The sequence below is a fragment of the Oncorhynchus nerka genome, linkage group LG20, assembly GCF_034236695.1.
Source record: "Oncorhynchus nerka isolate Pitt River linkage group LG20, Oner_Uvic_2.0, whole genome shotgun sequence".
Taxonomy (NCBI): domain Eukaryota; kingdom Metazoa; phylum Chordata; class Actinopteri; order Salmoniformes; family Salmonidae; genus Oncorhynchus; species Oncorhynchus nerka.
Window position 1 is genome coordinate 7,255,776 of NC_088415.1, and position 14,408 is coordinate 7,270,183.

Here is a 14,408-nt window from a genome sequence, read left to right on the forward strand (position 1 = left end):
ACTGGGGCAAACATAGTGGCATTTTGTTGTTGTTGCTGCCTCCTCCAGTAATAAAATCATACTGTCTTTGCCTTTCCTGACTGTCAAATGAATCAGACATTCAGTGATGATGAACAGCTTTGCTTAAAGCACTTTGCTCCAGACATGTCAGATTACAGCTTGATAGATAGATTTTGGTGTTATTTTTTATGGTTTACATTTACCTCAATGGTAAGAGCTTATCGTGTTTGTGTGTTGCCCCCAGGTTCTGATAGAGACCCTGGTAGCTCTTGGAGCTCAGTGTCGTTGGACAGCCTGTAACATCTACTCTACTCAGAACGAGGTGGCGGCTGCCCTGGCAGAGACTGGTAAGAACACACATCACATAGTGGACCCTCTCTCTCTCTTTCTCTCTGTCTCTTTCTGTCTCTCTCTCACTCTCTTTCTCTCTCTCTGTCTCTCTCTCCTTTTCTCTCTCGCTCTCTCTTCCTGTCTCTCTTTCTGTCTCTCTCTCTCTCTCTCTCTCTCTCTCTCTCTCTCTCTCTGTCTCTATTTCTCTCTCTGTCTGTCTATTTTTTTTTCTCTCTCTGTCTCTCTCTCTGTCTCTCTCTCTTTCTGTCTCTTGCCTTGTCTTTCTGTCTCTCTTTCTGTCTCTGTGTGTCTCTCTCTCTCTTTCCCCCTACCCCCACCCGCTCTCCCAAGCCATTATAATAGTTTCATCCTCATTTTCTCTCTCCCTCTCCCCCAGTCATAATAAATGCTAGCCTCTTCTTCCTCTCTCTCTCTCTCCTCTCCCCTACAGGGGTGCCTGTGTTTGCATGGAAGGGCGAGTCAGAGGATGATTTTTGGTGGTGCATCGACCGCTGTGTCAACAAAGAAGGCTGGCAGGCCAACATGGTACCTAAATGCTAAACTATTCAATAATTGATTTTACGTCAGAGCTGGGTAAAATATTTATTGTCTGTATGCACTTGAGACGTGCTTGATTTAAGTTACCAGGAACAATTGAACCATTGGAATTGTCGCAATACTGAAAACTCCATACCAGGCAAGCAAAATCATGCACACCGTAGGTATTTCAGATAATGGAAATGCACACACATTCGCCCCCGAGGTCTGCTTGACATTGATCATGTAGTGATGCCCCACCCCTACTGTGGAAGGTGATTGTTGACTTTACCATTTAATATATATATATATATTACCATTAATATTAATATTAATTAATATATTACCATTGTGCTCTCATTGTTAGATTCTGGATGACGGAGGGGATCTGACCCACTGGGTTTATAAGAAGTACCCCAGCGTGTTCAAGAAGGCTCAGGGCATCGTGGAGGAGAGTGTCACTGGAGTCCACAGGTGAGAAAGAGCCTTCCTAAAACATTGGTCACATACATCCACAGGAAAAAAAAGAGACATTTTTGATTAAAAAAAAATTAAAAAATCATTGGTCCAGTTTATTCTCCGTTAGTCTGTGGCTTTATGTCTTTACTTTATTTATTCTCAGGTTGTACCAGCTGTCCAAGGCAGGCAAGCTGTGTGTCCCGGCCATGAATGTGAACGATTCGGTTACCAAGCAGAAGTTTGATAACCTCTACTGCTGCAGAGAGTCCATCCTGGACGGGTGAGGAGGAGTTGTCATGTAGAATATAGTACAGTAACTACTGCTGCAGAGAGTCCATCCTGGACGGGTGAGGAGGAGTTGTCATGTAGAATATAGTACAGTAACTACTGCTGCAGAGAGTCCATCCTGGACGGGGAGTTGTCATGTAGAATATAGTACAGTAACTACTGCTGCAGAGAGTCCATCCTGGACGGGTGAGGAGGAGTTGTCATGTAGAATATAGTACAGTAACTACCCGCTGCAGAGAGTCCATCCTGGATGGGTGAGGAGGAGTTGTCATGTAGAATATAGTACAGTAACTACTGCTGCAGAGAGTCCATCCTGGACGGGTGAGGAGGAGTTGTCATGTAGAATATAGTACAGTAACTACTGCTGCAGAGAGTCCATCCTGGACGGGTGAGGAGGAGTTGTCATGTAGAATATAGTACAGTAACTACTGCTGCAGAGAGTCCATCCTGGATGGGTGAGGAGGAGTTGTCATGTAGAATATAGTACAGTAACTACTGCTGCAGAGAGTCCATCCTGGACGGGGAGTTGTCATGTAGAATATAGTACAGTAACTACTGCTGCAGAGAGTCCATCCTGGACGGGTGAGGAGGAGTTGTCATGTAGAATATAGTACAGTAACTACCCGCTGCAGAGAGTCCATCCTGGATGGGTGAGGAGGAGTTGTCATGTAGAATATAGTACAGTAACTACTGCTGCAGAGAGTCCATCCTGGACGGGTGAGGAGGAGTTGTCATGTAGAATATAGTACAGTAACTACTGCTGCAGAGAGTCCATCCTGGACGGGTGAGGAGGAGTTGTCATGTAGAATATAGTACAGTAACTACTGCTGTAGAGAGTCCATCCTGGACGGGGAGTTGTCATGTAGAATATAGTACAGTAACTACTGCTGCAGAGAGTCCATCCTGGACAGGTGAGGAGGAGTTGTCATGTAGAATATAGTACAGTAACTACTGCTGTAGAGAGTCCATCCTGGACAGGGAGTTGTCATGTAGAATATAGTACAGTAACTACTGCTGCAGAGAGTCCATCCTGGACAGGGAGTTGTCATGTAGAATATAGTACAGTAACTACTGCTGCAGAGAGTCCATCCTGGACAGGTGAGGAGGAGTTGTCATGTAGAATATAGTACAGTAACTACTGCTGTAGAGAGTCCATCCTGGACAGGGAGTTGTCATGTAGAATATAGTACAGTAACTACTGCTGCAGAGAGTCCATCCTGGACGGGGAGTTGTCATGTAGAATATAGTACAGTAACTACTGCTGTAGAGAGTCCATCCTGGACAGGGAGTTGTCATGTAGAATATAGTACAGTAACTACTGCTGCAGAGAGTCCATCCTGGACGGGGAGTTGTCATGTAGAATATAGTACAGTAACTACTGCTGCAGAGAGTCCATCCTGGACGGGGAGTTGTCATGTAGAATATAGTACAGTAACTACTGCTGCAGAGAGTCCATCCTGGACGGGTGAGGAGGAGTTGTCATGTAGAATATAGTACAGTAACTACCCGCTGCAGAGAGTCCATCCTGGATGGGTGAGGAGGAGTTGTCATGTAGAATATAGTACAGTAACTACTGCTGCAGAGAGTCCATCCTGGACGGGTGAGGAGGAGTTGTCATGTAGAATATAGTACAGTAACTACTGCTGCAGAGAGTCCATCCTGGACGGGTGAGGAGGAGTTGTCATGTAGAATATAGTACAGTAACTACTGCTGTAGAGAGTCCATCCTGGACGGGGAGTTGTCATGTAGAATATAGTACAGTAACTACTGCTGCAGAGAGTCTATCCTGGACAGGTGAGGAGGAGTTGTCATGTAGAATATAGTACAGTAACTACTGCTGTAGAGAGTCCATCCTGGACAGGGAGTTGTCATGTAGAATATAGTACAGTAACTACTGCTGCAGAGAGTCCATCCTGGACAGGTGAGGAGGAGTTGTCATGTAGAATATAGTACAGTAACTACTGCTGCAGAGAGTCCATCCTGGACAGGTGAGGAGGAGTTGTCATGTAGAATATAGTACAGTAACTACTGCTGTAGAGAGTCCATCCTGGACAGGGAGTTGTCATGTAGAATATAGTACAGTAACTACTGCTGCAGAGAGTCCATCCTGGACGGGGAGTTGTCATGTAGAATATAGTACAGTAACTACTGCTGTAGAGAGTCCATCCTGGACAGGGAGTTGTCATGTAGAATATAGTACAGTAACTACTGCTGCAGAGAGTCCATCCTGGACGGGGAGTTGTCATGTAGAATATAGTACAGTAACTACTGCTGCAGAGAGTCCATCCTGGACGGGGAGTTGTCATGTAGAATATAGTACAGTAACTACTGCTGCAGAGAGTCCATCCTGGATGGGTGAGGAGGAGTTGTCATGTAGAATATAGTACAGTAACTACCCGCTGCAGAGAGTCCATCCTGGATGGGTGAGGAGGAGTTGTCATGTAGAATATAGTACAGTAACTACTGCTGCAGAGAGTCCATCCTGGACGGGTGAGGAGGAGTTGTCATGTAGAATATAGTACAGTAACTACTGCTGCAGAGAGTCCATCCTGGACGGGTGAGGAGGAGTTGTCATGTAGAATATAGTACAGTAACTACTGCTGTAGAGAGTCCATCCTGGACGGGGAGTTGTCATGTAGAATATAGTACAGTAACTACTGCTGCAGAGAGTCCATCCTGGATGGGTGAGGAGGAGTTGTCATGTAGAATATAGTACAGTAACTACTGCTGCAGAGAGTCCATTCTGGACAGGTGAGGAGGAGTTGTCATGTAGAATATAGTACAGTAACTACTGCTGTAGAGAGTCCATCCTGGACAGGGAGTTGTCATGTAGAATATAGTACAGTAACTACTGCTGCAGAGAGTCCATCCTGGACGGGGAGTTGTCATGTAGAATATAGTACAGTAACTACTGCTGCAGAGAGTCCATCCTGGACGGGAGTTGTCATGTAGAATATAGTACAGTAACTACTGCTGCAGAGAGTCCATCCTGGACGGGAGTTGTCATGTAGAATATAGTACAGTAACTACTGCTGCAGAGAGTCCATCCTGGACGGGGAGTTGTCATGTAGAATATAGTACAGTAACTACTGCTGCAGAGAGTCCATCCTGGACGGGGAGTTGTCATGTAGAATATAGTACAGTAACTACTGCTGTAGAGAGTCCATCCTGACAGGGAGTTGTCATGTAGAATATAGTACAGTAACTACTGCTGCAGAGAGTCCATCCTGGACGGGGAGTTGTCATGTAGAATATAGTACAGTAACTACTGCTGCAGAGAGTCCATCCTGGACGGGGAGTTGTCATGTAGAATATAGTACAGTAACTACTGCTGCAGAGAGTCCATCCTGGACGGGGAGTTGTCATGTAGAATATAGTACAGTAACTACTGCTGCAGAGAGTCCATCCTGGACGGGTGAGGAGGAGTTGTCATGTAGAATATAGTACAGTAACTACCCGCTGCAGAGAGTCCATCCTGGATGGGTGAGGAGGAGTTGTCATGTAGAATATAGTACAGTAACTACTGCTGCAGAGAGTCCATCCTGGACGGGTGAGGAGGAGTTGTCATGTAGAATATAGTACAGTAACTACTGCTGCAGAGAGTCCATCCTGGACGGGTGAGGAGGAGTTGTCATGTAGAATATAGTACAGTAACTACTGCTGTAGAGAGTCCATCCTGGACGGGGAGTTGTCATGTAGAATATAGTACAGTAACTACTGCTGCAGAGAGTCCATCCTGGATGGGTGAGGAGGAGTTGTCATGTAGAATATAGTACAGTAACTACTGCTGCAGAGAGTCCATCCTGGACAGGTGAGGAGGAGTTGTCATGTAGAATATAGTACAGTAACTACTGCTGTAGAGAGTCCATCCTGGACAGGGAGTTGTCATGTAGAATATAGTACAGTAACTACTGCTGCAGAGAGTCCATCCTGGACGGGGAGTTGTCATGTAGAATATAGTACAGTAACTACTGCTGCAGAGAGTCCATCCTGGACGGGGAGTTGTCATGTAGAATATAGTACAGTAACTACTGCTGCAGAGAGTCCATCCTGGACGGGAGTTGTCATGTAGAATATAGTACAGTAACTACTGCTGCAGAGAGTCCATCCTGGACGGGAGTTGTCATGTAGAATATAGTACAGTAACTACTGCTGCAGAGAGTCCATCCTGGACGGGTGAGGAGGAGTTGTCATGTAGAATATAGTACAGTAACTACCCGCTGCAGAGAGTCCATCCTGGATGGGTGAGGAGGAGTTGTCATGTAGAATATAGTACAGTAACTACTGCTGCAGAGAGTCCATCCTGGACGGGTGAGGAGGAGTTGTCATGTAGAATATAGTACAGTAACTACTGCTGCAGAGAGTCCATCCTGGACGGGTGAGGAGGAGTTGTCATGTAGAATATAGTACAGTAACTACTGCTGTAGAGAGTCCATCCTGGACGGGGAGTTGTCATGTAGAATATAGTACAGTAACTACTGCTGCAGAGAGTCCATCCTGGATGGGTGAGGAGGAGTTGTCATGTAGAATATAGTACAGTAACTACTGCTGCAGAGAGTCCATCCTGGACAGGTGAGGAGGAGTTGTCATGTAGAATATAGTACAGTAACTACTGCTGTAGAGAGTCCATCCTGGACAGGAGTTGTCATGTAGAATATAGTACAGTAACTACTGCTGCAGAGAGTCCATCCTGGACGGGGAGTTGTCATGTAGAATATAGTACAGTAACTACTGCTGCAGAGAGTCCATCCTGGACGGGGAGTTGTCATGTAGAATATAGTACAGTAACTACTGCTGCAGAGAGTCCATCCTGGACGGGGAGTTGTCATGTAGAATATAGTACAGTAACTACTGCTGCAGAGAGTCCATCCTGGACGGGAGTTGTCATGTAGAATATAGTACAGTAACTACTGCTGCAGAGAGTCCATCCTGGACGGGGAGTTGTCATGTAGAATATAGTACAGTAACTACTGCTGTAGAGAGTCCATCCTGGACAGGGAGTTGTCATGTAGAATATAGTACAGTAACTACTGCTGCAGAGAGTCCATCCTGGACGGGGAGTTGTCATGTAGAATATAGTACAGTAACTACTGCTGTAGAGAGTCCATCCTGGACGGGAGTTGTCATGTAGAATATAGTACAGTAACTACTGCTGCAGAGAGTCCATCCTGGACGGGGAGTTGTCATGTAGAATATAGTACAGTAACTACTGCTGCAGAGAGTCCATCCTGGACAGGGAGTTGTCATGTAGAATATAGTACAGTAACTACTGCTGCAGAGAGTCCATCCTGGACAGGGAGTTGTCATGTAGAATATAGTACAGTAACTACTGCTGCAGAGAGTCCATCCTGGACAGGGAGTTGTCATGTAGAATATAGTACAGTAACTACTGCTGCAGAGAGTCCATCCTGGACAGGAGTTGTCATGTAGAATATAGTACAGTAACTACTGCTGCAGAGAGTCCATCCTGGACGGGAGTTGTCATGTAGAATATAGTACAGTAACTACTGCTGCAGAGAGTCCATCCTGGACGGGGAGTTGTCATGTAGAATATAGTACAGTAACTACTGCTGCAGAGAGTCCATCCTGGACGGGGAGTTGTCATGTAGAATATAGTACAGTAACTACTGCTGCAGAGAGTCCATCCTGGACGGGGAGTTGTCATGTAGAATATAGTACAGTAACTACTGCTGCAGAGAGTCCATCCTGGACGGGGAGTTGTCATGTAGAATATAGTACAGTAACTACTGCTGTAGAGAGTCCATCCTGGACAGGGAGTTGTCATGTAGAATATAGTACAGTAACTACTGCTGCAGAGAGTCCATCCTGGACGGGAGTTGTCATGTAGAATATAGTACAGTAACTACTGCTGCAGAGAGTCCATCCTGGACGGGGAGTTGTCATGTAGAATATAGTACAGTAACTACTGCTGCAGAGAGTCCATCCTGGACGGGGAGTTGTCATGTAGAATATAGTACAGTAACTACTGCTGCAGAGAGTCCATCCTGGACGGGTGAGGAGGAGTTGTCATGTAGAATATAGTACAGTAACTACCCGCTGCAGAGAGTCCATCCTGGATGGGTGAGGAGGAGTTGTCATGTAGAATATAGTACAGTAACTACTGCTGCAGAGAGTCCATCCTGGACGGGTGAGGAGGAGTTGTCATGTAGAATATAGTACAGTAACTACTGCTGCAGAGAGTCCATCCTGGACGGGTGAGGAGGAGTTGTCATGTAGAATATAGTACAGTAACTACTGCTGTAGAGAGTCCATCCTGGACGGGAGTTGTCATGTAGAATATAGTACAGTAACTACTGCTGCAGAGAGTCCATCCTGGATGGGTGAGGAGGAGTTGTCATGTAGAATATAGTACAGTAACTACTGCTGCAGAGAGTCCATCCTGGACAGGTGAGGAGGAGTTGTCATGTAGAATATAGTACAGTAACTACTGCTGTAGAGAGTCCATCCTGGACAGGGAGTTGTCATGTAGAATATAGTACAGTAACTACTGCTGCAGAGAGTCCATCCTGGACGGGGAGTTGTCATGTAGAATATAGTACAGTAACTACTGCTGCAGAGAGTCCATCCTGGACGGGGAGTTGTCATGTAGAATATAGTACAGTAACTACTGCTGCAGAGAGTCCATCCTGGACGGGGAGTTGTCATGTAGAATATAGTACAGTAACTACTGCTGCAGAGAGTCCATCCTGGACGGGGAGTTGTCATGTAGAATATAGTACAGTAACTACTGCTGCAGAGAGTCCATCCTGGACGGGTGAGGAGGAGTTGTCATGTAGAATATAGTACAGTAACTACCCGCTGCAGAGAGTCCATCCTGGATGGGTGAGGAGGAGTTGTCATGTAGAATATAGTACAGTAACTACTGCTGCAGAGAGTCCATCCTGGACGGGTGAGGAGGAGTTGTCATGTAGAATATAGTACAGTAACTACTGCTGCAGAGAGTCCATCCTGGACGGGTGAGGAGGAGTTGTCATGTAGAATATAGTACAGTAACTACTGCTGTAGAGAGTCCATCCTGGACGGGGAGTTGTCATGTAGAATATAGTACAGTAACTACTGCTGCAGAGAGTCCATCCTGGATGGGTGAGGAGGAGTTGTCATGTAGAATATAGTACAGTAACTACTGCTGCAGAGAGTCCATCCTGGACAGGTGAGGAGGAGTTGTCATGTAGAATATAGTACAGTAACTACTGCTGTAGAGAGTCCATCCTGGACAGGAGTTGTCATGTAGAATATAGTACAGTAACTACTGCTGCAGAGAGTCCATCCTGGACGGGGAGTTGTCATGTAGAATATAGTACAGTAACTACTGCTGCAGAGAGTCCATCCTGGACGGGGAGTTGTCATGTAGAATATAGTACAGTAACTACTGCTGCAGAGAGTCCATCCTGGACGGGGAGTTGTCATGTAGAATATAGTACAGTAACTACTGCTGCAGAGAGTCCATCCTGGACGGGAGTTGTCATGTAGAATATAGTACAGTAACTACTGCTGCAGAGAGTCCATCCTGGACGGGAGTTGTCATGTAGAATATAGTACAGTAACTACTGCTGTAGAGAGTCCATCCTGGACAGGAGTTGTCATGTAGAATATAGTACAGTAACTACTGCTGCAGAGAGTCCATCCTGGACGGGGAGTTGTCATGTAGAATATAGTACAGTAACTACTGCTGTAGAGAGTCCATCCTGGACGGGAGTTGTCATGTAGAATATAGTACAGTAACTACTGCTGCAGAGAGTCCATCCTGGACGGGGAGTTGTCATGTAGAATATAGTACAGTAACTACTGCTGCAGAGAGTCCATCCTGGACAGGGAGTTGTCATGTAGAATATAGTACAGTAACTACTGCTGCAGAGAGTCCATCCTGGACAGGGAGTTGTCATGTAGAATATAGTACAGTAACTACTGCTGCAGAGAGTCCATCCTGGACAGGGAGTTGTCATGTAGAATATAGTACAGTAACTACTGCTGCAGAGAGTCCATCCTGGACAGGGAGTTGTCATGTAGAATATAGTACAGTAACTACTGCTGCAGAGAGTCCATCCTGGACAGGGAGTTGTCATGTAGAATATAGTACAGTAACTACTGCTGCAGAGAGTCCATCCTGGACGGGGAGTTGTCATGTAGAATATAGAACAGTAACTACTGCTGCAGAGAGTCCATCCTGGATGAGGAGTTGTCATGTAGAATATAGTACAGTAACTACTGCTGCAGAGAGTCCATCCTGGATGGGTGAGGAGGAGTTGTCATGTAGAATATAGTACAGTAACTACTGCTGCAGAGAGTCCATCCTGGACGGGGAGTTGTCATGTAGAATATAGTACAGTAACTACTGCTGCAGAGAGTCCATCCTGGATGGGTGAGGAGGAGTTGTCATGTAGAATATAGTACAGTAACTACTGCTGCAGAGAGTCCATCCTGGACGGGTGAGGAGGAGTTGTCATGTAGAATATAGTACAGTAACTACTGCTGCAGAGAGTCCATCCTGGACAGGTGAGGAGGAGTTGTCATGTAGAATATAGTACAGTAACTACTGCTGCAGAGAGTCCATCCTGGATGGGTGAGGAGGAGTTGTCATGTAGAATATAGTACAGTAACTACTGCTGCAGAGAGTCCATCCTGGACGGGTGAGGAGGAGTTGTCATGTAGAATATAGTACAGTAACTACTGCTGCAGAGAGTCCATCCTGGACGGGTGAGGAGGAGTTGTCATGTAGAATATAGTACAGTAACTACTGCTGTAGAGAGTCCATCCTGGACGGGGAGTTGTCATGTAGAATATAGTACAGTAACTACTGCTGCAGAGAGTCCATCCTGGATGGGTGAGGAGGAGTTGTCATGTAGAATATAGTACAGTAACTACTGCTGCAGAGAGTCCATCCTGGACAGGTGAGGAGGAGTTGTCATGTAGAATATAGTACAGTAACTACTGCTGTAGAGAGTCCATCCTGGACAGGGAGTTGTCATGTAGAATATAGTACAGTAACTACTGCTGCAGAGAGTCCATCCTGGACGGGGAGTTGTCATGTAGAATATAGTACAGTAACTACTGCTGCAGAGAGTCCATCCTGGACGGGGAGTTGTCATGTAGAATATAGTACAGTAACTACTGCTGCAGAGAGTCCATCCTGGACGGGGAGTTGTCATGTAGAATATAGTACAGTAACTACTGCTGCAGAGAGTCCATCCTGGACGGGGAGTTGTCATGTAGAATATAGTACAGTAACTACTGCTGCAGAGAGTCCATCCTGGACGGGGAGTTGTCATGTAGAATATAGTACAGTAACTACTGCTGTAGAGAGTCCATCCTGGACAGGGAGTTGTCATGTAGAATATAGTACAGTAACTACTGCTGCAGAGAGTCCATCCTGGACGGGGAGTTGTCATGTAGAATATAGTACAGTAACTACTGCTGTAGAGAGTCCATCCTGGACGGGGAGTTGTCATGTAGAATATAGTACAGTAACTACTGCTGCAGAGAGTCCATCCTGGATGGGTGAGGAGGAGTTGTCATGTAGAATATAGTACAGTAACTACTGCTGCAGAGATTCCATCCTGGACGGGGAGTTGTCATGTAGAATATAGTACAGTAACTACTGCTGCAGAGAGTCCATCCTGGATGGGTGAGGAGGAGTTGTCATGTAGAATATAGTACAGTAACTACTGCTGCAGAGAGTCCATCCTGGACGGGTGAGGAGGAGTTGTCATGTAGAATATAGTACAGTAACTACTGCTGCAGAGAGTCCATCCTGGACGGGTGAGGAGGAGTTGTCATGTAGAATATAGTACAGTAACTACTGCTGTAGAGAGTCCATCCTGGATGGGGAGTTGTCATGTAGAATATAGTACAGTAACTACTGCTGCAGAGAGTCCATCCTGGATGGGTGAGGAGGAGTTGTCATGTAGAATATAGTACAGTAACTACTGCTGTAGAGAGTCCATCCTGGACAGGGAGTTGTCATGTAGAATATAGTACAGTAACTACTGCTGCAGAGAGTCCATCCTGGACGGGGAGTTGTCATGTAGAATATAGTACAGTAACTACTGCTGCAGAGAGTCCATCCTGGACGGGGAGTTGTCATGTAGAATATAGTACAGTAACTACTGCTGCAGAGAGTCCATCCTGGACGGGGAGTTGTCATGTAGAATATAGTACAGTAACTACTGCTGCAGAGAGTCCATCCTGGACGGGGAGTTGTCATGTAGAATATAGTACAGTAACTACTGCTGCAGAGAGTCCATCCTGGACGGGGAGTTGTCATGTAGAATATAGTACAGTAACTACTGCTGTAGAGAGTCCATCCTGGACAGGGAGTTGTCATGTAGAATATAGTACAGTAACTACTGCTGCAGAGAGTCCATCCTGGACGGGGAGTTGTCATGTAGAATATAGTACAGTAACTACTGCTGTAGAGAGTCCATCCTGGACGGGGAGTTGTCATGTAGAATATAGTACAGTAACTACTGCTGCAGAGAGTCCACCCTGGACAGGGAGTTGTCATGTAGAATATAGTACAGTAACTACTGCTGCAGAGAGTCCATCCTGGACGGGGAGTTGTCATGTAGAATATAGTACAGTAACTACTGCTGCAGAGAGTCCATCCTGGACAGGGAGTTGTCATGTAGAATATAGTACAGTAACTACTGCTGCAGAGAGTCCATCCTGGACAGGGAGTTGTCATGTAGAATATAGTACAGTAACTACTGCTGCAGAGAGTCCATCCTGGACAGGGAGTTGTCATGTAGAATATAGTACAGTAACTACTGCTGCAGAGAGTCCATCCTGGACGGGGAGTTGTCATGTAGAATATAGTACAGTAACTACTGCTGCAGAGAGTCCATCCTGGACAGGGAGTTGTCATGTAGAATATAGTACAGTAACTACTGCTGCAGAGAGTCCATCCTGGACAGGGAGTTGTCATGTAGAATATAGTACAGTAACTACTGCTGCAGAGAGTCCATCCTGGACGGGGAGTTGTCATGTAGAATATAGTACAGTAACTACTGCTGCAGAGAGTCCATCCTGGATGAGGAGTTGTCATGTAGAATATAGTACAGTAACTACTGCTGCAGAGAGTCCATCCTGGATGGGTGAGGAGGAGTTGTCATGTAGAATATAGTACAGTAACTACTGCTGCAGAGAGTCCATCCTGGACGGGGAGTTGTCATGTAGAATATAGTACAGTAACTACTGCTGCAGAGAGTCCATCCTGGATGGGTGAGGAGGAGTTGTCATGTAGAATATAGTACAGTAACTACTGCTGCAGAGAGTCCATCCTGGACGGGTGAGGAGGAGTTGTCATGTAGAATATAGTACAGTAACTACTGCTGCAGAGAGTCCATCCTGGACGGGTGAGGAGGAGTTGTCATGTAGAATATAGTACAGTAACTACTGCTGCAGAGAGTCCATCCTGGACGGGTGAGGAGGAGTTGTCATGTAGAATATAGTACAGTAACTACTGCTGTAGAGAGTCCATCCTGGACGGGGAGTTGTCATGTAGAATATAGTACAGTAACTACTGCTGCAGAGAGTCCATCCTGGACAGGTGAGGAGGAGTTGTCATGTAGAATATAGTACAGTAACTACTGCTGTAGAGAGTCCATCCTGGACAGGGAGTTGTCATGTAGAATATAGTACAGTAACTACTGCTGCAGAGAGTCCATCCTGGACGGGGAGTTGTCATGTAGAATATAGTACAGTAACTACTGCTGCAGAGAGTCCATCCTGGACGGGGAGTTGTCATGTAGAATATAGTACAGTAACTACTGCTGCAGAGAGTCCATCCTGGACGGGAGTTGTCATGTAGAATATAGTACAGTAACTACTGCTGCAGAGAGTCCATCCTGGACGGGGAGTTGTCATGTAGAATATAGTACAGTAACTACTGCTGCAGAGAGTCCATCCTGGACGGGGAGTTGTCATATAGAATATAGTACAGTAACTACTGCTGTAGAGAGTCCATCCTGGACAGGGAGTTGTCATGTAGAATATAGTACAGTAACTACTGCTGCAGAGAGTCCATCCTGGACGGGGAGTTGTCATGTAGAATATAGTACAGTAACTACTGCTGTAGAGAGTCCATCCTGGACGGGGAGTTGTCATGTAGAATATAGTACAGTAACTACTGCTGCAGAGAGTCCATCCTGGACAGGGAGTTGTCATGTAGAATATAGTACAGTAACTACTGCTGCAGAGAGTCCATCCTGGACGGGGAGTTGTCATGTAGAATATAGTACAGTAACTACTGCTGCAGAGAGTCCATCCTGGACAGGGAGTTGTCATGTAGAATATAGTACAGTAACTACTGCTGCAGAGAGTCCATCCTGGACAGGGAGTTGTCATGTAGAATATAGTACAGTAACTACTGCTGCAGAGAGTCCATCCTGGACAGGGAGTTGTCATGTAGAATATAGTACAGTAACTACTGCTGCAGAGAGTCCATCCTGGACGGGGAGTTGTCATGTAGAATATAGTACAGTAACTACTGCTGCAGAGAGTCCATCCTGGATAGGGAGTTGTCATGTAGAATATAGTACAGTAACTACTGCTGCAGAGAGTCCATCCTGGACAGGGAGTTGTCATGTAGAATATAGTACAGTAACTACTGCTGCAGAGAGTCCATCCTGGACGGGGAGTTGTCATGTAGAATATAGTACAGTAACTACTGCTGCAGAGAGTCCATCCTGGATGAGGAGTTGTCATGTAGAATATAGTACAGTAACTACTGCTGCAGAGAGTCCATCCTGGATGGGTGAGGAGGAGTTGTCATGTAG

The 14,408-nt window shown here is 45.8% G+C and overlaps 1 protein-coding gene across 3 annotated transcripts in view; it reads left to right on the forward strand.

Annotated features, from left to right (window-relative positions):
• The window catches only part of LOC115101925 (S-adenosylhomocysteine hydrolase-like protein 1), a 78,795-nt gene that overhangs the window by 55,230 nt on the left and 9,157 nt on the right, over window positions 1–14,408 (forward strand). For all 3 annotated transcript variants that reach the window (XM_065005163.1, XM_065005164.1, XM_065005165.1), the window contains exons 5-8: window positions 245–347; window positions 782–876; window positions 1,235–1,341; window positions 1,490–1,606. In XM_065005163.1, coding sequence (XP_064861235.1) covers window positions 245–347; window positions 782–876; window positions 1,235–1,341; window positions 1,490–1,606 — 422 coding nt within the window. The remainder of the gene's footprint in view (window positions 1–244; window positions 348–781; window positions 877–1,234; window positions 1,342–1,489; window positions 1,607–14,408) is intronic.